Consider the following 26,675-nt stretch of genomic DNA (forward strand, 5'->3'; position numbering starts at 1 on the left):
AACATGCTACTGAATGACTAATGTATTGCTGAAGAAATGTAAGAGGAAGTCAGGAACCTTCTTCAATATAATGATGCTTCTGTATGATCTATGAGTCAGTGAAGATTTTAATCAGAAAAAAATGTGTTGAAGAGATGAAACTAAAGAAAAAAAATCAAAATCCATGAGATACAGTTTCTGCTAATCTTATTGGTAAGACATGTCTCCTGTAGGCAACAAATAGACAAATGGATTTTGTTTTTTAATTCAGTCTACTAATCTATGATGTTTGGTTGATGAGTTTAAGCCATTTACATTCAGGGTTACTGTGTATGGGTGATAGTTTGGTCCTGTTAGCAATGGATTGTTCATTGATTTAGTCTTCTGTTGTTATTTTACTGGGATGTTCTTCTTCGCATTTGCCTTTGGTTTTAGTGGGTGCTATTCCTCTTCTCTTTTGAGAGCATCTTGAAGTTTCCTTTGTAGGGCAAGTTTGTAAGAGGCATATTCTTTTAACTTTCTTGACTTTGGAAGAATTTTCTTTCACTTTCAAAGATAAAGGAAAGTTTTGCTGGGTCTGTTATCCTGGGCTGACAATTTTTTGCTTTTAGAATCTGGAATGTGTCATTCCATTCTCCTCTTTTGGCTTGTAGAGTTTCCTGTGAGAGGTCTCCTGTGGGTTTAATTGGCATTCCTTTGTATGTCAGTTGGTTTTTTTTCACGTGCGCATTTAAGGATCTCTTTTTTTTATGTTCAATTGAAGAGAGCTTGATTATCATGTGTCTTGGTGAAGATCGCTTTTGGTCAAACCTATTGGAAGTTCTGTGCCCCTGCTGGATGTTGTTTCCCAATTCTTTGTTTAAATAAGGAAATTTTTCCTTATTATCTCATTCAATACATTTTTAAACCTAGCTTCTCTTTCTGCACCTTCTGGGAGTCCCATAACTCTTATATTTGGCCTTTTAATAGTTTCTTTCAATTCTTGAATACTTTTTTAGCTTGACCCAGCTCTGCTTTCAGCTTTTTGTTTGTTTCCCCCTGGTGACAGGAAATATCTTCTAATTCTGAGATTCTTTCTTCTGCGTCTTCATTCTATTTTGGAGACCCTCTGCTGTACCTTTAATTTGCTCCACTGTATTGTTTGTTTCTGATGTAGCAGCTTTCATTTGATTCATTTCCAGTGTGACATAATCCTTGAATGCCTAGTTTACTTGCTTCTCGTTGTTGATAAGAAGCTTTGTAACAGGTGTTTTGAATTCTTTTTTTTTTTAAAGATTTATTTTATTTTTTATTACAAAGTCAGATGTACAGAGAGGAGGAGAGACAGAGAGGAAGATCTTCTGTCTGATGATTCACTCCCCAAGTGAGCACAATGGCCAGTGCTACGCCGATCTGAAGCCGGGAACCAGGAACTCTTCCGGGTATCCTACACGGGTGCAAGGTCCCAAAGCCTTGGGCCGTCCTCGACTGCTTTCCCAGGCCACAAGCAGGGAGCTGGATGGGAATTGAAGCTGCCAGGATTAGAACTGATGCCCACCCATATGGGATCCCGGGGCATTCAAGGTGAGAACTTTAGCCGCTAGGCCATGCCGCCTGGCCCACGTGTTTTGAATTCTGTATCTCTCATTTTCTCGATGTCTTCCTCAGTGAACTCTGGGGTTGGCAAAGGGTTTTACTCCTTTGCAGGGGAGTCTTCAGTAATATTCAGTGTGCTGTTGTCTTTTGCTCTTGCATTATGCTTTGGTTAGCAGATTCTTCTCCTTGTGGCAGGCTTCTAAGCTGTGTCACCCACAGGTCTATAGTTTGGTTTTACTTACTGCAATGGTACACAGCTCTTTGTTTGCAGTCAGTCACATGTGCCAATTCCTTCAGCAAGTTCCAGGTCTGGTTTGTAATGTTAGTTTTCCACCATGGTCTCCATAGCCCCACCTCCTTGCTTGCCACTCTCTACCTCCTGTGATACCATGCAGAAGCTGCACTGTTGTCTGTACAACCTTTCTTCTACTTCTGGTTGGAGCAGGTCCCAGGATTATGGAGACACCAAATGTCCTGTGTAATTAGATTGTTGTTGGTGCTGATCTTCCCAGAACCTGTTGACTGTTAGGTCTGAGGCCCACATGGACCTGTTTGGACCCTTTTGATGCTAAAAAGACTGTGTTATTTTCCTGTGGGACCAGTGCATGAATGCGCAGCTCACTGTTGTCCCTGCAGTCTTTAAAACCTTTTTCCACACCATACAAAATGGTGCCTAATGTGCCATTATTAGACTTCTTGATCTGCTGTCTGAGGGCCACCTAGACCTGTCTTGGGTGGAACCTGTAGGGTGCCATGTTATTGCAGTTCACTGAGTCAGAAATGAGTTCACTCCCAGCTCAGTGTATGTGCAGTACTGTCCACAGCCTTTGCTTTCTTAAACAAAATGGTGCCTACTACAGTTCTAGGGGGTGGACTGGGCTGTAAAATCCATTCTGTTCCTGCACCGCCTGTCTGGAATCTGCCACTCTGTCTCTGCTCCTGGTCAAATCAAACAGACCAGCAGGAGAGGCAATTCTTTGGCTTCACTTCATTTGCTTCCAGTAAAAAGTCCCTTCCCACCTTATTGCTGCTGGAGTTCCAGCTGCTGGTGCAATCACCACTTGCTGAATGCCACTGGGGTGTCCGTCACAGCAACACCACGTTGCTGTGTCCGCTGCTTTCCCGTGTCTGTCTGTCCTCAGGTACCCCATGCTGTTGTTCTTTATTTCCTGGAATTTGCTCTCTGCATCACACCGGCTAATGTTTCTCCATCCATGTAAACATGTCCGTACCCTATTCCTCCATCTGAATTCTCTCTTCTTTCTTACATATTTATTTTATGAGACACCGCACATATGTAGAGAAACATGCAGGTTAAGAAAGAAAGAAATTATTAAGTCCCTTGATGTTTGCCGTGGTTGAGAAATGAACGTTATTAGCTTCCAAGAAAGTATTCTTAAATATGTCTCTCATTCTTACCTTCTCATTCCAGGAATTACCACTCCTAATGTTTTGAAAATCATTCCTAGATTTGGTTAGTGCTTTCTCACCTATGTGTGGTTTCAAAAGCAGTTTGCTTTTTCCTGGAACTTAATAAAATGGAGTTGTACCAAGTTGAATCTCAGTTTTGATTATGTCTAGCATTGTTTGGGATAAAGCTGTGTTGCTGCCGATAACTGTATTTTGCTCATTGTAATTGGTATGCAGTATTCGTTCATGACAATTTGGCACCATAGTTTACCTGTTCTGCTTTTCAGGGACATTTGGGTCTTTTAGTTCTTGGATCCATGGGAAGTCTTGCTGCTAGCAGCATTTGTATGTGTACAGGCCTTGACATTTATGTTCAGGAGTTACTGTAGGTCAGGAAATGACCCTGTAAGTTGTGTATACCGGTTTGCTGTCCTGCTGGTAGAATAATTTCTGTTGTCTTGGATCTTCAGCAGCGTTTAGTTTTGCCAAATACCTTTTCTGAAACAAAATGTATTTCATTTGATTTCCAGTTTTTTACTCTTTTGGTTCTTTTATCTCCATGATGTCTTATTAGTTGTTAAGTTTGTTCTTCCTCATCTTCCTCACCTAAGTCCTAAAAGTGTCCTGGCACTCAGTCATCAGTCCTTTTTCCTTTATTGACACTGACTGTTGGGGGATCTCTTTTGGTCTCTTGACTTGAAATAGCTTCTGTACGTGAAAAATTGTTGCAGATTACAAGTCATTGTTAACAGCCAGCCTTTGAACTCTGACTTAGGTATCAGAATCACTTCCTCTGAGTCACTGTATAGATATCTAATAGACATTGCAAAATTAAAATATTTAGAATCCAAACTGTGTCCTCATCTGCGTCTTTTTTGTCTTTCAGTGGTTATTGAAAACTCTTTTTCATATTTCCTAACTATCAGCAGATCCTGCCTGTGTACTTTAAATTGTGTGAGAATTGAGCTATTTTTTTAATCTCTTTACTGCAAGTTTAAGGAGGGTAAGAGAGAGCTCCTATATATCCCTTATCCAGTTTCTTCCAGAATCCATTTAGTATAATCATTTAAACCAGAAAAGTGACTTTGGTGCAATGCGTGTATAAGTTTTGTGCAATTTTATCATGTGTTAAGGTTTTGTAACTCTTCTGTCATCACAAAGGCCTCTCCTGTGGTATCTTCTGGTCAGACTCACTTCTCTCCCCTAATCCCTAAACCCACAAAATCACTAAGTTTTCTCTGTCTCTATAATTTTGTCATTTCAAGGATAAATGGGATTATACAACATGTGGTCTTTCCAACTTAAGTTCATCCAAATTGTAACATGTATCCATGGGTTATTCAGTGGCATTTTTCACAAATAAAGCAACTCTGCGCAATCATAGGAGGTTTTATGGACAATTCGCAAATGTAAGGGTTTTTTGTGTTAGGTTGGCCAACAGTTTTCCTTTGTTTTAATGTTTTGTTAAATTTGGCTTAAAGGTTATACTGCTTTTATAAATTCAGTTAGGAAGTATTTTCCTCTTTATTGGGAGAGTTTTTGTAAAATATGATTTTTCTGGTAAATATTTAGATGCATTTGTCAGCAAAGCCATCATGCATGTGGTTTCCTTGTGGGGAAGGTTATAAGGCAAGGAGTGGGGATCTCTCACCCAGACAGAGTTCTGTGGACAGGCGTGTCTTAACCTTCTCATTGGCTGCCAGGCTGAATGCCCTCCTACATGGACTTTTCATTGTTTATGGTATCTTTAGTAATATATTTTACACATTCGCTTGCTAATCCTATCACTCATACTTACTAATCGCTGGAAAAAAGTTCAACGTTTAACTTTTTTGAATTGTCTTCTAGTATGTTTCTGTTCTATATCATTGATTTTTGATACTTAGGCTTTCTTCCTATTAACCTTTTGGTTTGTTTTTACTTTTTTTTTAATTTAAGATTTTTAAAGCTTCATGAAATAGAGTAGTATTTGTGATTTCCCAGCTTATTGAATATACCGTTAACATAATGTTTTCTTCTAAGGAATGCATTCTTTTGACATTAGTATTATTTATTTTTGTTTGAAAGGTAGAGACACACACACACACACACAAATACTCATACACACCCTTCTATCTGTTGGTTTATTCCCCAAATGGCCAAAACAACCAGAGCTGGGCAACATTGAAACTAAGAGCCAGGAACTCCATTGGTGTCTCCCTGGTGGTTATCAGAAGTCAGATACTGGAATAGTTACCCACTGTTTCTGGAGTTCAGTAACAGGATCAGAAAAGGAGTAGCTAGGGCTTGACCTGGTACTCTAGCATGGGTTGTTGTTAATTCAAAGTGGCAGCCTTAACCCACTGCACCACAATACCATCCCCTGTTAGTGTTTACGTTATCATTTTGTCAGACTTTAAAATTTTTGTTTGCAGATTTTATACCCTGAGGTTTTATTTATTTATTTATTTATTTATTTATTTATTTGAAAGGCAGAGTGACAAGAGTAGGAGGAGGTTATGTTCCACCCACTTCTTTACTCCTCACATGGCCACAACAGTTGGGGTTGGGCCAGGCCAGTACCAAGTCAGGAGTTCTCCTGGGTGGCAGAGACTGAAGTACTTGAACCATCAACTGTTGTTTCATAGATATGTTAAGTACGGACCAGGAATCTCTCTACCTCTTGCAGATGTGCTAGTTTTCATTTTATATTTTGTTCATCTTATGTTCTCATTTCATATTTCTGCCAGAAATTCAGTTTTAATTAAATTTGTTTTTGGAAGGTTCTTCTTCTGGATCCCTTTGGGTCTCTTTCTGTTGTCTGCTCTTTGTTGATTTTTGGTTAAAAATATCTTCCTCCAGAGGGGATCTATATTTGTTCCTCAGAGATGGCCAATGGAATTGGCAATCTGCTATCATTTTCATACAGTCAAAGATTCAGCTGATTAGAAACTGGGCTTCAGTCCTGTGAAGTCCAGACTGTTCCCATAGTTTCTCATTTTGAGCATACTAACCCAGAATGTGAAATTTTCGCCAGTACTTTTGTGGTCTTGAATTTCAGTTTTGGACCATTGAGACCCAGGAGCCTTTGGAAGTACTCTGGTTAGTTCTTTATGACCTTTTGTGGGTCTTAAAATGACCTGGAGTTGGCGGAATAGCTAACAGCTAAACCCTTACCTTGCATGTGCCGGGAATCTGTTTGGGCACTGGTTCATGTCCCAGCTGCTCCAGTTTCCATGCAGCTCCTTGATTGTGGCCTGGGAAAGCAGCTGAGGATGGCTCAAGGGCTTAGGACCCTGCACCCACACGGGAGACCTGGAAGGCACTTCTTGCTCCTGGCTTCGGATAGGCTCCACTTGGCTGTCCACTTGCGGGAGAGAACCAGTGGATGGAAGATTTTTCACTGTTTGGACCTGAGTTTCCAAGAAAGTAAAGTTAAAAGAGAGAGAGAGAGAGAGAGAGAAAGGAAGGAAGGAAGGAAGGAAGGAAGGAAGGAAAGAAAGAAAGAAAGAAACATAGATTGATAGCTCTGGAGAAAGCCCTCACTGTAGGGTTTTCCTCACCTCTCAGATGTAGACTCTGTGATTGTTGCTTCTCGGGGATATTTATTTTGTATTTGCTTAGGTCTTCTCCCTGCTCTAGAATGCTTTTTCAGCTTGCTCACTTTGTTATATTGGATATGGGACCCTGATATTTTGTAAGCCGGTGGCATTAGGTTTGAATGACTTGGCTGATCTCATGTTCTACCAGTATCCTGTCCTTGTTCATGACACTCAGTCCTTTCTTTTTAATATTCATTTATTATTTATTGGAACGTCAGATATACAGAGAGAAAAAGAGACAGAGAAAAAGATCTTCTGTTTACTAATTCACTCCCCAAGTGACCGCGATGACCAGAACTATGTAGATCCAAAGCCAGGAGCCAGGAGCTGCTTCCGAGTCTCCCACGTGGGTGCAGGGTCCCAAGGCTTTGAGCTGTCCTCGAGTGCTTTCCCAGGCCACAAGCAGGGAGCTAGATGGAAGCTGTGCTGCTGGAATTAGAGCTGGTGCCCATATGTAATCTGGTAAGTGCAAGACGAGGACTTTAGCTTTAGGCTACCATGCCGGGCCCACTCAGTCCTTTCTAATAGTGTATTCTTACCTTAAGACCTCCGTAGTTCTTTTCTCTGCCTGGGACTCTTTCCCCAAATGCTTAAATAGTTGGCTTTCTTTTATGTTCTCTGGTCTTTATCAAATCTTTATGCATCTCTCTCATCAGTGTTACCTCTCTGACCTTTTTTTTTTTTTGTAAGATTTATTTTTATTACAAAGTCAGATATACAGAGAGAATAGGAGACAGAGAGGGAGATCTTCTGTTGATTCAATCTCCAAGTGCCTGCAACAGCTGGCGCTGTGCCGATCCGAAGCCAGGAGCCAGGAGCTTCTTTCAGGTCTCCCACGTGGGTGCAACTTCCCAAGGCTTTGGGCCATCCTCGACTGCTTTCCCAGGCCACAAGCAGGGAGCTGGACTGGAAGTGATGCTGTTGGGATTAGAACCGACGTCCATATGGGATCCCGGCACATTGAATGTGAGGACTTGAGACAGTAGGCCGGGCCCCTCTCTGACCTTTCTTATCTCCTTTCTCTTAACTTCTTTTACTCCTTACCATGGAGTATGCAGTAATTCGAGGATGGTGATTGATTTATTGTGTGTTGTGTGTCTGATGGCTGAAATTGTCCTGCATATAGTTAAGTGCTAAATTAATATTTGTTTTATTGATGAATAAAGTTGGTGTATTGGAGATTATAAAATACTGGATTCATATGGTGCCTGTATGGGTTAGATAGATTATCATAGACTTTAATAGATTATCATAGACTTCAAAAGTGATGACTTTATATTGCCGGGTGTTATACAGGTTATAGCTACTTGTTTTTATAAACCAAACTCTCTCCCTTTTAAAATATTACTTTTAGGATTAGCTTCCACTTTTTTCCACTCTTTTCCAATGCTAGGATGATATTATGACCTCTAATCTGAGGAACTCTATTCATGTTGCTGGAGAATTTAGGGAATATTAAGCCAATATATAATTTCCAACCAATCAGAGAGATACTTTTAATGTAACATAGTGAGAGGAACAGTGATTAAAAAAACCTAATTCTGTTAATTTTACAGACTACATTCTCCCGCTCACAGTTTCCTGCAGTGCGAGAGAAACACAGTCCTGTGCAGAGCTTCTCTTCTGAAGAGAACATTGAGAATGATTGACCTGAGTGGAAGTAGTGACCCAAGCAAATGCCAAAGTCAGCATTTACCCCTAGGAATTAGAGACCTTTTGGGGAGTGAACCAGTGGATGGAAGATCTTTCTAATCATACTCTTTGTAAATCTGCCTTTCTAATAAAAATAAATTTATTTGAAAGGAGAGAAAAAGAGAAAGATCTTCCTCCTGATAGTTCATTTCCCAAGTGCTCATAATAATAGCCAAGGCTGGATTAGGCTGAAGCCAAGAGCTTGGAATGCAGTCCATTCAACTGATGAGTTTTTCCTTGATTTTCCTTCAACTTGGTAAAGCGGTCCTTCCTTATGCTTAAGTTTGATCCAAGAAATTGATCCATATTAAAATCTTTTGTTACAATAGTTGATGAGGGCCCGGCAGCGTGGCCTAGCAGCTAAAGTCCTCGCCTTGAATGCGCCAGGATCCCATGTGGGCACCGGTTCTAATCCCGGCAGCTCCACTTCCCATCCAGCTCCCTGCTTGTGGCCTGGGAAAGCAGTCGAGGACGGCCCAAGGCTTTGGGACCCTGCACCCACTTGGGAGACCTGGAAGAGGTTCCTGGATCCTGGCTTCGGATCAACATAGCATCGGCCGTTGCGCTCACTTGGGGAGTGAATCATGGGACGGAAGATCTTCCTCTCTGTCTTTCCTCCTCTCTGTATATCTGACTTTCTAATAAATAAATAAATCTTTAAAAAAAAATAGTGGATGAATATACCAAACAGAGGCCAAATAATTTTTGATTTTCAGGGATGAATAAATAATGCACATACTTACACACACACAGCAATGCTTTGTGGTGCTTTATGTTTCTGAAGGCCATGGAAACTCTTTTATAATGTTGATAGGAAAGAAGGTGGGAGGTGAACTTTAAGTAAAATTCAGAGTAGGTGAAATTGTCATTGTACCATTCAGTTATTGTTTGTATTGTCTATTCCCACTAGACTGTTTTCTTTTTGCTTGATAAACTTTTTCTATGCAGTAATGAACCTTTATCGTCATACAAGTTTAAAATATATTGTTTAAAAACAACAACAACAAAAAAGGGAGTATTGGGGGAGAGGAAAAAATTCTGAGATGTTCTAAATTATGTTACAGAGCTGCAGATGGAGCAAAGCCAGAAATAAGAGGATTTTATATCAAGCTGATGGCTTTGTGTTACATCATCCCAGAAAAGTAAAAACAAAACTGTTACACACACATACACACACGATCGAGGCCATAAGATGTGCATAGGGGTGTGTGTGTGTGTGTGTTTGTGTGAGTGTGTGAGAGAGAGAGAGAATAAATTGGAAAATAAATATTTGTTAGAAGTGAAAATAATTCGAAGAAAGAATGCAGTGTAGTTGCCTTTTCTAAGTTTCGAATATGATAAGTTAAATGGTTATTGAACAGATTTCCCACTTAAAAATACTAGACACGTTTGAGTAGAGTCAGTATGATTATTGATAACTAATCAAACCCATCTTTTTAGGTGCTGGCTCTTCAGCTTTAAAGAGGCCTTTTGAAGATGGATTGGGGGATGATAAAGACCCCAATAAGAAGATGAAACGAAACCTAAGGAAAAGTGTGTAAAACCTTTATTTTTTACAAATGTGAAATTTATAGCCTCACATTGGAAAATAGTGAAGAGTGTGATTGATTTGAACTGCTCTTTAAGAGTATAACTTAGTTAAGAAACTGGTCATTGAATAAGTGTTTTGTGTGTCCAAGCTTCATTGCTTAAGTTACAGTAATGGTAAATAAAAAGTAATGTAAATTATTTTTTTATCATTAGCATGTATTAGTTATTTGTATGTTTTTAAATTCTCATTTATAAAAGTAAATTTGGTGATTTTGTTTGTTATTCATAAAGTAAAATGCATAGATTAAAGCAAAATTATTTTCTTTACTTGGCTTCTGTTCTCGTTCCTTTCTCATCAACAGTTCTGGACAGTAAAGCAATTGACCTTATGAACGCATTAATGAGGCTGAACCAGATCAGGCCTGGGCTTCAGTACAAGCTTCTGTCTCAGTCAGGCCCTGTCCACGCCCCGGTCTTCACCATGTCTGTAGATGTGGATGGCACAACATACGAAGCCTCAGGGCCATCCAAGAAAACAGCCAAGCTTCATGTAGCAGTGAAGGTATAGTGTTTGTTTATCAATACTTTATTTTCCATTTCATTTTCTAGTTCTTTTTTTCTTATAGTAAATTAATAGTATTTTCAAGATTTTGACAATATTACCTCTAGATCTTAAAATTACCTTTTCCATTGTAAAATAATTTGTTTTGGAAAATACAACAAAGACTAAACAAAAGCTTTTCAGTTGGAGTATTTCTGAGAAAAAGATTATCCATATTTATATATTGTGTGTTGGTTTATTTTCTCAAATGAGTGGAACTCTTAGTACATTTGACCTCTTACAGACTAATGGAGAGTATGTTAAAGATGGCTTAGACTTAAGATTGGTTTTCATTTAAGAAAAATTTTGTTATGTAACCGAATATGCTATAGGATGTCATTGGTTCATTTTTATTGTCTTTTGAAAACAATTTAAAAATTATTTTCAGTTTTTAACAGATTGAATATAGTTCATCAATAGCAATTCTAAGAATTTGTTAATATTTCCTCCTCTGTTCCATCTCCATCCGTGTCTTATATATTTTTGTGGATAACATACTTTTAATTTACACTAAAGTCAAAGGCTTAAGTACTTCACCTTGTACATTTAACTAATAAAAAGCAAAAAGACTAGTTTACTGAGGAATGTAAACAATAATGAAATGTAATGCAGACATATTAGTGATGTGGCAGCAAGCAAAGTAGCCATCCCCTGGAGCTCGTTTTCTGGCATAGGTATGACCCAGAGACAGACAGAATACACAGCCGTACAACATGCCATGTAGTGATCAGATCAGTGTAGAAGGCAGGCTTCTGGTGCAGCTTTTCACTTGGGATGCATGCATCTGAAACCGTAGTGCATGGGTTAAGTCCTAGCTCTGCTCCCCACTCTAGCTTCCTGCTGATGCATGTGCTGGGAGGCAGCAGGGGAAGCTCCCACATCTGTGATGCAAGGAAACATTTATGGACATTTTTTCCCCTCATAATCGTGTTATATAGGCAGCTGTCCTCAAAACACATTGTCATTCAGTCAAGTCTGTGGAAGTCAGTAGAGTGGCAAATTTTTCAATAAGATTTTAGATACTAACTTTGCTTTTGATGTAGCTTTTATTTCTGTAATATACTGGAACTGAGATTATGCTTTTTGATTGTGAATATTTTTTTACAGTTTTTTAGAAGATTATTTTTATTGGAAAGTCGAATATACAGAGATGGGGAGAGACAGAAAGCTCTTCCGTCCAATGGTTCACTCCCCAAGTGGCCGCAATGGCTGGAGCTGAGCTGACCTGAAGCCAGGAGCCAGGAGCTTCTTCCGGGTCTCCCACATGGTGCACCCAAGGCCGTCCTTGACTGCTTTCCCAGGCCACAAGCAGGGAGCTGGTTGGGAAGCAGGGTGGCCAAGATTAGAACTGGTGACCGTATGGGATCCTGGCACGCACAAGGCGAGGACTTTAGCCACTGCGTTATCATGCCGGGCCCCTGAATATTGGTTTTTGTTCAGTTTAGTATTTGTTAAACATTGGGAGGCTGTAAGCTGGGGTAAAACTCCCTGGCAAACACCTGGAAGTTAGATATCAGATATGGTCTGAGTGTTGGTTCCAATAAAAGAGTAAATTTATAGTCTCTGTGACTTGTAGAGGTGATGGCCAGCAGTCCTTTATTTAGTTGTAGTTTTGTTAGATTTTACAATTAACGTATAAATCTGAGAGTTGTAAAGAGTGAGGATTTGTCTTACCATTGTTGAAAAGGGGATAAACTAGACTTTGGATCTCGTCTGAGTGAATTAAGTATCAGAGCCAGCCAACATTCACAATTTGAAAACCTCCGTGTGGTTCCTGCATTTGGTTTAGGAGTTGTAGTCAGTTATATGATATGAAGGCCTTTTACTGCCTGGATTTCATTAAGGAGTAATGTAGTATGGGCTTCCATACTAGGTAATTATATTCCGGAATTTGCTTTTTTTCTGTTAAGGCAGATAGTTCTTCCCAAGGTCTCCCCATAGTTTTTACTGCACATCTGTTTTATTTATCTGTTTTAGAAGGATTTATTTCTTGAAAGCTACACAGACAGACATACACGCGTGCACACACAGTGGCCACAAATGGCTACAGTGGCTAAAGCTGAGCTGGTCTGAAACTGAGAGCCAAGAGTTTGTTTTGGGTCTCCTAAAGGCACATAAGTGCCCAACGCCTTGGCCATTCACTCCCCTGCTTTTCCAGGCCGTAAGCAGTGAGCTGGATTGGAAGTGGATCAGCCGGGAATGGAACCAGTGCCCTATGGGATGTTGGTGCCATAGGCGGAGGATTAGTCTGTTGTGCTGCCCTGCCTGTTCCATATACATCTGATTTTTTTTGAAAGTTTCTTTTTTAATACATATATATGTTATAAGCAGTTTAGAAAATGAGACATACATCATTCTAAAACCTAGAAATAACATTTTTTAAAACATTGAACACATTTTTTATACCACAATTCCCAAATCCAAAAAGCACTGAAAAAAAAACTCCTAATTTTGATTTGAGCTCTCTGAGAAGTCAAATCTGAATGAATTGGTGAGCATTTATTTTTAGCTTTTAATTTATTGGGCCCAACGTGGGTAGCCTAGTGGCAAAATTTTCACCTTGCACACACTAGGATCCCACATGAGCACCAGTTCATAGTGGCTGTTCCACTTCTCATCCAGCTCCCTGCTTGTGGCCTAGGAAATCAGTCGAGGACAGCTCAAAGCCTTGGGATCCTGCACCCACATGGGAGACAGGGATAGCAACTCCAGGCTCCTGGCTTCAGATCGGCTCATCTCTGGCGTTGCAGCCACTTGGGTAGTGAAGCAGCGAATGGAAGTTCTTCCTCTCTGTTTCTCCTTCTCTCTGTAAATCTGACTTTCCAATAACAATAAAAATCTTGTAAAAATTTCATTTATTGTAAATATTTTATATGTGCTTTTGTACAAACTGTCTTTGGATTCAGAAAATAATTGATTTTTAAAAAATATTATTTTTGATGTTTTCATAGTTGAGGAAGATGCATGACCATTTTGACTACCAGTTAGGGTGGAGAGAGTCTAGGAGTAGAGGAAAGTGGGTGAAACCATTGTTTCCAAAGTTTCTTTTTTTGTTTCTATATCTGGGTTAAGGGTGGAGAGAAGAGAGAAGCCACACCTAGCATCCCAACTGCATCAGTACCCAGGGTTGGGGGACAGCCACCTGATGTCATTCCAGGGTTCCTGACGTGGAGCATGCTCCTAGGGTTCTGCTTGAGTGGTTTCAACAGTTCTGAAATGCTGTTGATCTCACCAATCCAAGGATTGGGAGATCCTTCCCAAGGTCCATTGGCTGACATAGTCTACCTTAGAGTTTCCATTTACCCAGATACTTGCTAAAAATGCTTGTCTGGGGTAGTTGTCCAATTTGTTCTGCCCTCCATCCTTTGCTATGGTACCAGATGTACCAATGGACTGCCATATCCCCCACATGTATCTGGGTATGACATCCACTACTCTGTCTTAGCCACTGAGGCGCTCCAGTTGAGTCACAGATTCTGTGATTTTCCTCATGGTTGGAGTTCTGAGTCCAGTGATTCAATTGAGGATTCCCAAAGAAACCTTATCTGAGGTGATCCCAGACTGATTCTTGTAAGTGCTGGCCAATATGAGGTCCAGCTCATTCACCCTCATCTTCCTCTGTGCGCAGGGGAAGTTGCTGGGTCATGTCTGTCTCCGTTCCCATCTCTTAAACAAACCAATGGATGCTGTGGCCCAGCCCAACATCCCTACCACACATGTAGTCCTCACGTACACCAGCAGGAACTGCAGCCTAATCAGAGTGACTTTCAATAACTCCCACCAAGCCTGCTCCCTGCCCTAGTTCCTTTGCTTGCCGGTTTGTGTAACAAACTTTACAGTCAGCCCACACCCCATTCAGCTCTCATACACATCAGTGAGCATTGGAGCCTAGCTCAACCCAGCTGACTCACTATCCAGCCCACACTTATGCTGGTGGGTGCTACCACCTGTCTAGCTGGACCCACCCCATTCCTGGATCTCATGCTCACCAGTGGGAGCTGCAGTGCATCAGAAAGGTGCCCACAGTTTCCCTACTGGGCCCACTCCCAGTCCTGGAGATTGCAAATGTGACATGAATTTGTGAGCATCTATTTTTAGCTTTTAATATTTCAATTATTGTGAATATCTTTTATATTTTTTTGCACAAATAGGGTATAACCCTCTTTGGATTCAGAAAATACATGATGTATATATTTTATGTATGCACTTAAAATAGGATCATGAATCTTTTTTAGTTCACAAAAAGATCGCCCTCATTTTTAGTGATGGCCTGGTAGTTCATTATTGTCATGTGGCTTTAAATATTGTTTTGTATGGGTCTGGTTTATTGCTTTTGAACTTACTTGATTATCCCTTATGATACAGAGATGAATTTATGGGTTAAAAGAAAACACATTTTTAAAAATAGTTTATTGGTTCATTTTGGTTTCTTAGTTTGTGTGAGGCATACGTTGCTGATTTGTCATCCATAAGTGTTACAGGCTCTTTGTATAAATGAGTTTGAGAGTTTTCGATTTAATATGTGTGCGAGAATCAGTCCCATTAGGTAAAATTTCTTTCAGTCCTTAAAGTTTACGAGGTGCCCTATACCTGTTAAGATACATGACACCACCCTTTCCTTTGCTCTTCTTGGCCCTCCTGCATCTTGCCTCCTTCCCCTGCCCTGGCAGACCCCCATCCTGCCCCCATGGCAGAAGACATTTCCTTTTGTGTTCTCTCCCTCTCCATCCCCCCTCCCATTTCTACCCTGATTAAGAAAAAAAAAAAAAAGTCACACCAGAGAATCAAATACAATTTTAAAAAATCAGAACAGGACAAAGTCAGTTCCTACTTCATCAGTCTGGTCTGGCTACACAGCAAGAGGTACCCTAAAATACTAAAGATTAGTGGCCAGTCTTCTCTTCTCCCAATTCTTTTTTCATGGCTTGGAAGGCAGGTTGATGGGGAGCAGGGAGGCAGATAGAAAGGTCTTTGAGCTGCCGGCTGATTTCTCAGTGCCTGACCAGCTAGCCTGGAACTGCAGCCAGCACCTCACACTGCATTCCTGTCTCCAAGTGGGAGGTCGGCGGCTCAAGCATTTGAGCCTCCCTGTGCTGCCTCTTACCAGGTTTAGCAGGAAGCTGGATTAGCTGCGGAAGAGCTGGGACTGCGGTATGAGTTGCACGTGTTCCAAGCAACACCTTGACCGATCCTACAACATCTACCCCTTTTCCAATTCTTTGTCCTGTGATAGCCCCTCATCCTTGATCCATGAAGAGCTAGAAGCAGATAATACTCTATAATACTCTTGGAGCCATCACTTTCCCTCAGAATCTTACCAGATCAGGTTACTGTCCTTCAGAATCCATGCATGTTTTTGTTTGTTTTTCTTAAGGGTAGGGTGTGGAATCTTTTGTGTGTTCTTCTGGAAGTCCTGCCGGAGTGATCATCCTGGGGGATGGAAAGAAAACAGGAAGTTATTTCATTAGATATTGAGGATGATTAGGTATGTGTGTAGGAGATTGTGGCCAAAACAGTTTTGGTTTTGTCCATAGCTGGGTGCTTGAGGACAAGGTCCATGGTTGGGACCTAGCTACCCAAGTGGCAACTTGGAAGATCTGTCAGGAGAGGGCCTTGGTTCTAGAGGCCAGAGGGCCTTCTACTTTGAAGTCTGGTAGTTCCTAGTATATTCTTGTGTTTATAAAAAAAAATATGACTTACCTTGAGATTTTTTGTTAGTTATACCAGATGATCAAAATTATATCCCTTGAAACAACTTGGCAATGATATAAACTTTTTCTAAATGTAGTGGGATATGTTGCTACAATAAACACAGTAAATAAATGAGTCTGATGTATACAGAAAGGGCAGAGATAGAAATAATTCATTTTAAGTTATCTTAATTGTCTATGTGAAGTTGGAAAATTATGAATCTTTAATTTTTATTTGAATACACAAATTGAATTTATTTGTGATGCTTGTCTTACGTGGTATTGATTCCATATTGGTAGCAATTCCCCGAGATGAGATTTCTCAGCAAGAGCGCATTTACAGGACTTGAGACAGATGAGAAAGGTGTTTTCTTTATAAAACATTCATTAAGGTCTAACTAAATGATGCTGGTGTACTTAAAGTACTATGTGAATACTGTTAGAACTCAGGATGTTAAAAAAGCGTTATTGGCTGTACTCCCAAATAAATACAAGGAACTTATTTATGATGAGAATGCCAAGTTCTGACTATATAAATTGAGTGAATTAATTTTGAGATCTCAGTACAGAGCTCTTCTTACTTAGGCACCTTCTCCCTCCCACCCCGCCTTGGAGTACCGCCACATTTATATTAGAAAAAATCTGTATGCAAGATGCCTTGTGTCAGTATGTTCTTTGATGTGAAACTTTAATTAATAATAACGGTGCTAGTGAGTGGATTCCTTTGAGAGCATCTACAAAGCAGTGTTAACTGGAAAAGAGGAGCTTAAAGACACGTGCATGTACGCCTGTGTCTGTGGCCATGTGCATATACCCATTGTCACATTAAAGTGTCAAAGGACATACAAGACTCTTGAACATTGGAGGCAGCCACAAGTAATCAGGCTTTGAGAGAAGAGGACAGAACTCAGAAATAAACCTAGCCACTGAATCTTTTTTTTTTTTTTTGTAAGATCTATTTATTTATTTGAAATTGTTCATCTACTAGTTCATTCACCAAATGGCTACAACAGCCAGGGCTGGGCCAGGCTAAAGCCAGGAGCCAGCAACTCTCTATCCCTGACACCTAATGTGGGTGGTAGATGCCCAAGGACTTGAGCCATTCTCTGCTGCTTTCCTAGGCCTGTTAACAAGGAGTTGGTCAGAACTGGCACAGCTAGGACTTGAACCAATGCTCATATGGGATGCTGACCTTCCAGTCAGTGGCTTAATTTGTCATGTCTTAAGGCCAGCGCCTCAAGTCTTGATTATGGTTTGAATTGATGCAAAAACTTTAGATGTTGTTTTGTAATGACAGGCAAAATGGTTCAGAAGTTTGAAAAAAAAAAAAACAAACATTTTTTTCTGAGCCAACTTGCTGCAGTTGATTAAATTCTAGAATTTTGTAGTCTGTTGGTCTGGTCTTCCTGTTTGGCAGTTTAGAAGACTGAGGACCATAGAAGGGGTAGGAGCTTAGAATCTGAGCTGTTTGACACAGTGTGCTGTTTAACTCTCTTGATCATTCCATTGATTAAAGCTGACAATTTTTTCTACCTGGAGTCAAATGTTACAAATTTGAAACTGTTATTCTCAGTATTTCTCATATTCTCTGGGGGCTCTGGTGCTTGAATAAAATAGTGTTTTGTTGTTATTTGTACAGGTGTTACAGGCAATGGGATACCCAACAGGCTTTGATGCAGACATTGAATGTATGAGTTCTGATGAAAAATCAGATAATGAAAGTAAAAACGAAACAGTGTCTTCAAACTCAAGCAATAATACTGGAAATTCTGCAACTGAAACCTCCAGTACCTTAGAGGTAGGATCACATGATTTTTTTCATAGAACAAAAGTTAATTTTGTGTATTGTAGAAAATTTGTGAGATTTAGAAAAAATGGATGAAAAGCAAAAGCATATGCAAATCATACATCCCAGAGGCAGGCTATTAATATTTTGGCTTTTTTCCATGCAGCTTTACTTAATAAATATTTTTATGATAGCAGTTATGTTGTTATGTGATTTTATAGCTTACTTTTTCTACTTAACTGAAAATAAATGTACATGTAAACATTTTCAATAGAAAACTTGAGTGTATCTTAATTTCACTATCATTGCATTTTTGCTGGACATGGGAGCTACTTCCAGTGTTTTACAATTACGTTGCTTAAGCATACTAACAATATCAGATGGTACAAAACCAAAAGATTGAATGGAGGAAATTTGGGATTATTTAAAGTTTGTATATAAACTGTGGAGATTTGATGGGGACCACCCTGGGTCATTATTTACTTGGTTCACCCTTGAGGTTAAGTCACTGTTTGCGTTGGAATCCTTTGTCCTGTCCTGTGAGCCCAAGGCCACCCATATTAGAATGCGACAGAATCAAGGAACTGAGGACATAGTGCACATGGAAGATTTCACAGAACTCTTGTTTTGTACATTCTGTGTAAAGAAAATGGGCTTTCAAGTCACAGCAGGAGCTTCAAAAAGTTTTAAATGCTTTACAGTTGTAAGAATATTAAGGATATAAGTAATAATTTTTTCCTATCTTATAAGTCAACAAGAGCCAAGTACAGCAAAAATTATGTCCATAGGACCTGGCGGCGTGGCCTAGCGGCTAAAGTCCTCGCCTTGAACACACTGGGATCCCGTATGGGCGCCGGTTCTAATCCTCCCTGCGTATGGCCTGGGAAAGCAGTTGAGGAAGGCCCAAAGCCTTGGGACCCTGCACCCATGTGGGATTCCGGGAGGAGGTTCCTGGATCCTGGCTTTGGATCGGCATAGCATCTGCCGTTGCGCTCACTTGGGGAGTGAATAATCGGACAAAAGATCTCTCTGTCTCTCCTCCTCTCTGTATATCTGACCTTCCAATAAATAAACAAATGTTTTTAAAAAAATTATGTCCATAACCTGAACATGTTTCCAGACTCAAAACATCGAAAGACATGTTACACTGAATTATAATGAAGCATGAGCAGCAGAATGAGTGTAATGAGAGTGCTCACGGGAGGAAGGGGTTGTGAGACTGTCACAGCACTCACACAGTCACATAAAACAAAGGAGCATACAATGTGAGTGAGATTTTAAAGGAGTTCTGTTTGGTGGGGAGAGTTACAAAGCAGGTATTGTGGACCAAAGGAATGGCATGTATATGGACCTGCAGTTGTAGGAATAAATGTTTGGGGCCTGGCACAGGAGGCTAGTGGCTGAAGTCCTTGCCTTCCAAGTGCCGGGATCCCATATGGGGTGCTAGTTCGAATTCCAGCAGCCCTGCTTCCCATCCAACTCCCTGCTGGAGGCCTGGAAAGGCAGTCAAGGACGGGCCAAATTCTTGGGACACTACACTCAAGTGAGAGATCTGAAAGAAGCTCCTGGCTCCTGGCTTTGTACTGGCTCAGCTTTGGCTGTTGATGAGGGCTTGGGGAGTGAGACATGGTGGACAAAAGATTTTCCTCTCTCTCTCTCCTCCTTTCTGCATATCTGATTTTCTAATAATAAGTAAATAAATCTTTAAAAAAAATAAATGCAAGTGCTAGGTTGGGATGGTGAGGGGGGCAGTGGAAGAGAACTGATGGGGCCTGAAGCCTGAGAAAGCCATGCTTGACACTTCATATGCTGCCGTGCAGGGCAGCTGCATGGCTGCCGAGAGTGTGGCCCGGGCACAGGTGGTGGTCCCAGGGCTACATGTGGTTTTGTTGGCTTTGACTGCAAGAGGAGACAGGTCTACTTCATTTTTAAGCACAGACCACCCGGTGCAAAAGGAGATAGGAAGGGAGAGAGTGATGTGGGTCTCACTATAAGCCACATTCAGAGATGCTGATTAAGTTTGAAATATTTTTGAGGTGTGACTTATTTGTGTGAGAGAGATTTCAGTTTTCGAAACCAGAGAGGGTTATTTATCACTTTAAGATGAAGATTGGAAGCCATGAAATTTTAAAAACATAAATTATGAAAAGTCTTTACAAAAGGAAGTTTATTGGAAAAGGTCTAGGAGTGTTGGTTATACTTGTCTTTAAAAACTAACCATTGTTTTATTTTTGCATTATTAGCCCCTTAGCAGATGAGCATACTTTGTCACTAAGCTGGTTTTGATGTCCATTAGGTTTATACAGATGATATTTTGAGGCAGTCGTTTTGTTTGTTCAGCATTTCTTGAATAGTCATTGTAGTAAAATTAGATACATTATCTCTGACCTCAGAAGCTGCTCAATCTTTTCAGTCTTTCTCAAAATTATAATTCACAGCTTACTTTTATTCTCTATTTTTAATCACTTCCTTCCTCAACTCAGTTCTTTCAATCTCTGCTAGAATGATTTTTTTATTATTATTATTAATTACATTGCATTATGTAACACAGTTTTTTAGGCTCTGGGATTCCCCCCACCCTAGAATGATTTTTTAAGAACATATATCTGGGGCCTAGTGCAGTGGCCTAATGGCTAAAGTCCTCGCCTTGAACGCCCCAGGATCCCATATTGATGCCGGTTTTAAACCCGGTGGCCCTGCTTCCCATCCTGCTCCTGCTTGTGATCTGAAAAAGCAGTTGAAAATGGCCCAAAGCCTAGGATCCCTGCACCTGTGTGGGAAACCCGGAAGAGCTTGTGGCTCCTGGCTTCAGATTGGCTCAGCTCCAGCCATTGCAGCCTTTGGGGGAGTAAATCAACAAGCAGAAGATCTCCCTCTTTGTCTCTGCTCCTCTCTGTATGTCCGACTATGTAATAAAAATTAATAAATCTTTAAAAAAATTAAAGGACATATACCTGGTCATGTCATTTTCCAGGTTAAACTGTTTCAAAGACTGTTGTACCCGGTGAAGTCAGAGCTCATTTGCCTTCTAGTCAGTCAGTGGGGGCTTTCTAATCAACTCCTAATTCATTGGTTTTCTGTCCTCATTCCCTTTACAGACAAACTAAATTTCCTGACATTCCCCCAGAGGTAGAACCAGTAAAAATAGATAGATTTTTTTTTTTAACTGGAACTTTGCAGTTTCTTTTTCAATATAGTTGTATTAATTAATATTCTGAAATCTTACTTGGTTGTGCCTTGGTTCTCTTTTTCTTGCAGGTAAGAACTCAGGGCCCCATCCTCACAGCAAGTGGCAAGAACCCCGTCATGGAGCTCAATGAGAAGAGAAGAGGGCTCAAGTACGAGCTCATCTCAGAAGCCGGGGGCAGCCACGACAAGCGCTTTGTGATGGAGGTGAGAAACCTGGAAACTGTTTTACAGGTCATCTTACGTGTAAAAGTTTTAAGCTAAGCCTGTTTTTTTGGTGCTGTTTGATTTTTATTATATTCTATGGAATGGTGCACATTGAAATTAAAACTTCATTGAAGAACTTTCAGGATAATCGCCAAGTGTTCTTCATTTTAGGTGGAAGTCGATGGACAGAAGTTCAGGGGTGCAGGTCCAAATAAGAAAGTGGCAAAAGCAAGTGCAGCTTTGGCTGCCCTGGAGAAACTCTTCTCTGGGCCCAACGCAGCAAATAATAAGAAAAAGAAGATTATCCCTCAGGTATGCATTAAACAGTCAATATTCACAGTATCTTTTTAAAAAAAGATTTTAGAGAAATTGAGTTTGCTTTTTGCCCATATGCCACTCCAGCTGTATATGAAATTTCCTTTAGCTTGGATTTGGTCAGCTTTCTCTGTAATTGATCTGTGGTGCCCAGTTTTGTCTTTCTGGGCACATTATACTTGGATATATAAAATAGAGATGTGTATTTGAAAAGTTGAGCTCATCCTTGGTGAGGAGCAGCATTAAGTGACTTGGTCAAGTTAGGGAAGCTTCCCAGAATGCTTGGGCCTCTTGTGAGAGCCTGCTGTTCTTTGCTTCTCATTTTTTGTCCTTTTGCATGGTTTATTCTGACTTCACAGGCAGCGTGGAACTTCACGTTGTTTGCTTTTTCATTAATGGCATTGGGAATGCCAGTGTCACTGAAGGCCCAGAGCATTTGAGCAAATATTTGAGAAGGATGATCTCCTAAATTATATGCTTTTTGCATTGGAAATTCTTCCATTGAAGAAGTTATTTCTTGGGGTGAACATTTTGGCATAGCAGATTAGGCAGTCACTTGGTACACTTACATCCCGTAATAGATTGCCATTTCAAGTCCCAGCAACTCCGTTTCTGACCTGGTTCTCAGCTAGCATGCCTAGGAAACAACAGGTGACGACACACAGTCGTCTCGGAGTTCCTGTCAGCTTGGTGAGAGTCTGGGTGGAGCCCCGGCAGGCTGGTTTAGTATGAGCTGTTGGGACCAACTGGGGAGTAAGCTAGGAGATGGTCGATTCTCATTTGATTTTTCTCTTGTCACTTTGCCTTTCAAATAAATTAAATCTTACTTTGTACACATAAACCATGGACATGACTATAAGGGAGAAAGAGATACGTAAGTAAATACATTATCTGTCTCATGGAGAGAACTGGTGTAATAATATTTGAATGTAAGAATTCTTCAAAAAGTTCATGGAAAATAAAATTACAAGCTAAATTTATTTTGGGGCAAAATAGTTTTTTGAAACCTATGCAAGCAGGGAGGCTCATGAAAAACATGTTTTGAAAAAATTATGCATTAAAAAATGTTTTTTTTTTTAAAAGCGAGGAGAAACAATTTTCCCAGAGAGATTGGAACCATGGCTTTTATTAATGTGCTTTAGAGACAGGGTCATTGCGAGGATAGCAGAGAGCTCCCCATGTGTTGGTTTATTCCCCTCCGCCCAGAATGGCGTGGTGGCACCTAAGTGCAGCTTTCTCACGGGTGCTGCTGTGAGTCGGGCTGTGCTCAGGTACAGAACTCGGGCCCCTTACCTACCACGGCACACTCCCACCTTCACCTTTCCTCTTCATTCCATTTCTTTCTCTGTATTCCTTTGGAAACTTCCTAGTACTTGTAATAGAAAGAAAAGTATACTAAGATAAGTATAAACTTACATTATTAAGTCTGTGTAAATCATTATATTTAGATCATTTTACATAAGCTTTGCATAAGTCCATTGTAGAATGGTAGATGGAGCTCATTTTACAGAAGAGGATATTAGATACTTGCCAGGAGTAAGATACCATTGGATTTCTGAAGTTCCTTGGGAAATTAGCTTCTTCTCCTTCTGAGGGCTACCAATGTTCCACTGTTGTCTGTGTGTTTATCTGGAAGTTTGTATTCCTTTAAACTCCTTATATTTGCTATAGTAAACACTACCTAAATTCTGGAATTCAGAATATTAAAGAGGAAGTTTTATTTTTACTGAGATAAAGCCTTTAAGTTGCAGTGCTGCACATGTATAGAATACTTAGATTTTCTAAAATCTTTTAGTGAATATATGACAAACTAAGGTCCAACCTTGAGACTGTTCTTAGCCAGGGCATGGCAGAGGCAGAGCCTGTGCAGGGAAGACCTGAGGAGGATGTTTGTCCACAGGGGATGTGTGTGTGCCATCTGCCATGCTCCTCAGCCCTCACGGCACTGCCTTGTTTCTGTTTTTAAAAGTCTACCTTGAGGGCCCGGTGCAATGACCTGGTGGCTAAAGTTCTCACCTTGAATGTGCGGGATCCCACATGGGCGCTGGTTCTAATCCCGGCAGCCGCGCTTCCCATCCAGCTTGTGGCCTGGGAAGGCAGTCGAGGATGGCCCAAAGCCATGGGACCCTGCGCCTGTGTGGGAGACCTGGGGGAAGCTCCTGGCTGCTGGCTTTGGATTGGCTCAGCTCCAGGCGTTGCAGACTGCTGGGGAGTGAACCATTGGACGGAAAATCTTTCTGTCTCTCCTCCTCCCTTTTTATCTGACTTTGCAGTAAAAATAAATAAATATTTTTTAAAAAATTAGCTTCTGTTTACCGTTCATATTTAAAGATAAGCATAAAATTAGAGACTGGACACAGACTGGCCACGGGGTCTGTGTGTACAACATTCCAATGTTGTGCTTTGCCTGCTCTGAAATAGTAAAGTAGGAATGTTCTTATTTCCCACTTACCATCATGGGCACTCTAGTGACTTTTAGAACAGAAGAGGCTTTAAAAATTACTGATGCACCAGCATGTGCGCGCGCGCGCGCGCACACACACACACACACACACACACACACACACATCATGGGCACTCTAGTGACTTTTAGAACAGAAGAGGCTTTAAAAATTACTGATGCACCAGCATGTGCGCGCGCGCGCGCGCACACACACACACACACACACACACACACACACACACACACACACACAGGCGCGGAACCTATTCTCTGCGCTCTCGTGGCCTCCCTGAGGGCTGCTGTTTAGATCAGGAACGGGGATCTCATTGTTGGTCCCTGCTTTAGTACCTTTCCCATTCCTGTTCACTTCCAGGTAGTTTGTTGGCAGGATACTTCTGCCTCTGGGTGCGTGACTTAGGACCCTGTGGCAAATGTCTATACCTGACTCAGGCTTAAAATGAATTTGGCTGTAACTTAACTAATGGCATTTTATTTAGAAAATGAACTCTTTCTGGGTAACCTAGATGTGAAATGAGTTTGTTTGCATTTGTGTATGTACCCAGCACATTCCATGGAATAACTCAGTATGGTAAGCATCATCATTTGTGGCGAATGGAAGGTTCAAGGTTGTAGGCAGCTCTTTTTAATGTCTCCTGTAGGCGTATAGTTTCTCATCGTGGTTGTGTGGTAAAGGAAGTGGAAGGGTGATAATTCTCTTTGTCATGAACATGTGCTGTGTTTCACAGGCAAAGGGGGTTGTGAATACAGCCGTGTCTGCAGCAGTCCAAGCTGTTCGGGGCAGAGGACGAGGTGCTCTGACAAGGGGAGCTTTCGTTGGGGCGACTGCTGCTCCTGGCTACATAGCTCCAGGTATGGTACAACCTGCCTAAGAATGAAAACCATGCATTTGCTTCCTTCATTTTATGAGGTAACACAGGGTCTCTGTGTGTACATAGAGATGTGGAAGAAGAGACTCCGATGCCATGGGGTTTCTCCCTGGCACCTGTGAGGGGGTGGAGGGAGATGACAGGGGCCCTTGGTTGCAGGGATGTGTCTTGCCAATGAAGAATCTAAAATACTTACTACAGATTGAGGGGGGTAGATTTTTGAACAGGATGTGTTCAGTGGGGACACAGCAGGCAGGATGGTATAACCAGGGAAAACTGCTGAGGTTTAGTCGTTACTAGCACTGGCAGAACTCATATGGATCAAAAAACTTCTTCTCTCATTAAGGTTTTGATAAAATCCTTGGAATTCTAGTAGTAGTCAGATGACTGGTTACTTTTCCCTAGAGTTGATTTGATTTATAGCTTTTTTCGGGGGTCGGGATGCTATTTGCATAGTTGGTTGGGAAGGGTCAAAGGTTAGAGGAAAGTTGGATAAGACCACTGTCTCCACATTTCTTTTTTTTTTTTTTTTTTTTTTTTTTTTTTTTTTTTGGTCTTCCTGTATCTGAGGAAGGGGAGAGGACACACCCAGCCTTCCAACTGCCTTCATACCCTGGCATGGGGGACAGCCACCCAGTGCCATCCCATGGTCCCTGATATTGGGCATGCTCCAGGGGTCATGCACAAGTGGTTTTGTTAGTTCAGTAGTTCTGAATTGTTGCAGCTTTCTTTCTAAAGCATTAATTTAACCTTTGTCCTACACCTCCATCTTCAGTTGCCACTGCTTATTTCACATGTTCATGATTTCATGAATACTAAGGCTTGAGCTGTTACTATCTCCAGTTTTATATGAGTTAAATATTGGCTAAAAAGTTTAAAAAAAAATCATTCCTCAGGTGATTTTTCACTTTGATCAGTAAAAACAGTTGACTAATTCACCATACAACTGAGTGCTTTGTCTTAGGCCAGAGACCTGCTTCTGCCCTTTGGGACGCTTGGCATTAGATGAAGGATAAACAGATAGGTGAGGAAGCCGTGCAGTGCGGTAGGCTGTGTGTGAGCAGCAGGCTCAGGAGACTTCAGTGAGGGGGTGTTGTTTGGTCTTGATCTTCAGGATGAGTTGCAGTTGGCCACATGGATTGGAAAAATGAATCAACAGAAATGGTTTTAGAGAGAGGGGTTGTATGAAAAAGATCTTTGTTTTGTTGTGAAGGACCCATGCAAATTTTATTCTTTATTTTTCTTTATGTATTTGCTAGCAGAGCAACAGATGGAGAGAAAAAAGGAATACCTTTCTTGTGTTGACTCCTGAGTTGCCTCCATAGCTGGGGCTGGGCCCTGCCCAGGAGAGGAGCCAGGAGTGCATCTGGACCTCCTCCAGGAGGGACAGGCATCTATGGGCTTGGGCTCGGGCTCAGCTTAGTGCCTGCTCCCAGGGTGCGTTAGCAGGAAGCTGGATTAGAATTGATCCCAGGCTGTGGATGTTGGGTGCAGGCATCCCTGGGGGCAAGTTTTACTTACTCCCTCCTTTTTCTGATTCCTATTATTATTTTAAGAAAATTTACTATTCATTTTTTGTTGTTTTGATTGGCTGAGAGAGACAGAATGAAATAGCACATCCATTGCTTCTCTCCCCAGATGCCTGGAACATCCCGGGCGACCTGGAACATCATCCAGTTCTGGGGTTAGCACATGGGTAGCATAGACCCAAGTGCTTGTGTAATTGCTGCCTGCTCAGGTGTGTAGCAGCCAGAAGCTGGAATTCAGGCAGCTCACGATAGGCTCTGGGTGTC

The 26,675-nt window shown here is 41.0% G+C and overlaps 1 protein-coding gene across 3 annotated transcripts in view; it reads left to right on the forward strand.

The window, feature by feature from the left end:
* Positions 1–26,675, forward strand: part of LOC121145117 (spermatid perinuclear RNA binding protein) — a 129,326-nt gene that overhangs the window by 94,175 nt on the left and 8,476 nt on the right. For all 3 annotated transcript variants that reach the window (XM_040963860.1, XM_040963861.1, XM_040963859.1), the window contains 6 exons: positions 9,678–9,770; positions 10,130–10,329; positions 17,698–17,856; positions 21,103–21,237; positions 21,409–21,549; positions 24,742–24,865. In XM_040963860.1, the coding sequence (XP_040819794.1) occupies positions 9,678–9,770; positions 10,130–10,329; positions 17,698–17,856; positions 21,103–21,237; positions 21,409–21,549; positions 24,742–24,865 (852 nt within the window). The remainder of the gene's footprint in view (positions 1–9,677; positions 9,771–10,129; positions 10,330–17,697; positions 17,857–21,102; positions 21,238–21,408; positions 21,550–24,741; positions 24,866–26,675) is intronic.

This window comes from Ochotona curzoniae, unplaced genomic scaffold (genome assembly GCF_017591425.1).
Source record: "Ochotona curzoniae isolate NIBS_2020 unplaced genomic scaffold, NIBS_Ocur_1.0 scaffold_3208, whole genome shotgun sequence".
In the NCBI taxonomy this organism is placed as follows: Eukaryota; Metazoa; Chordata; class Mammalia; order Lagomorpha; family Ochotonidae; genus Ochotona; species Ochotona curzoniae.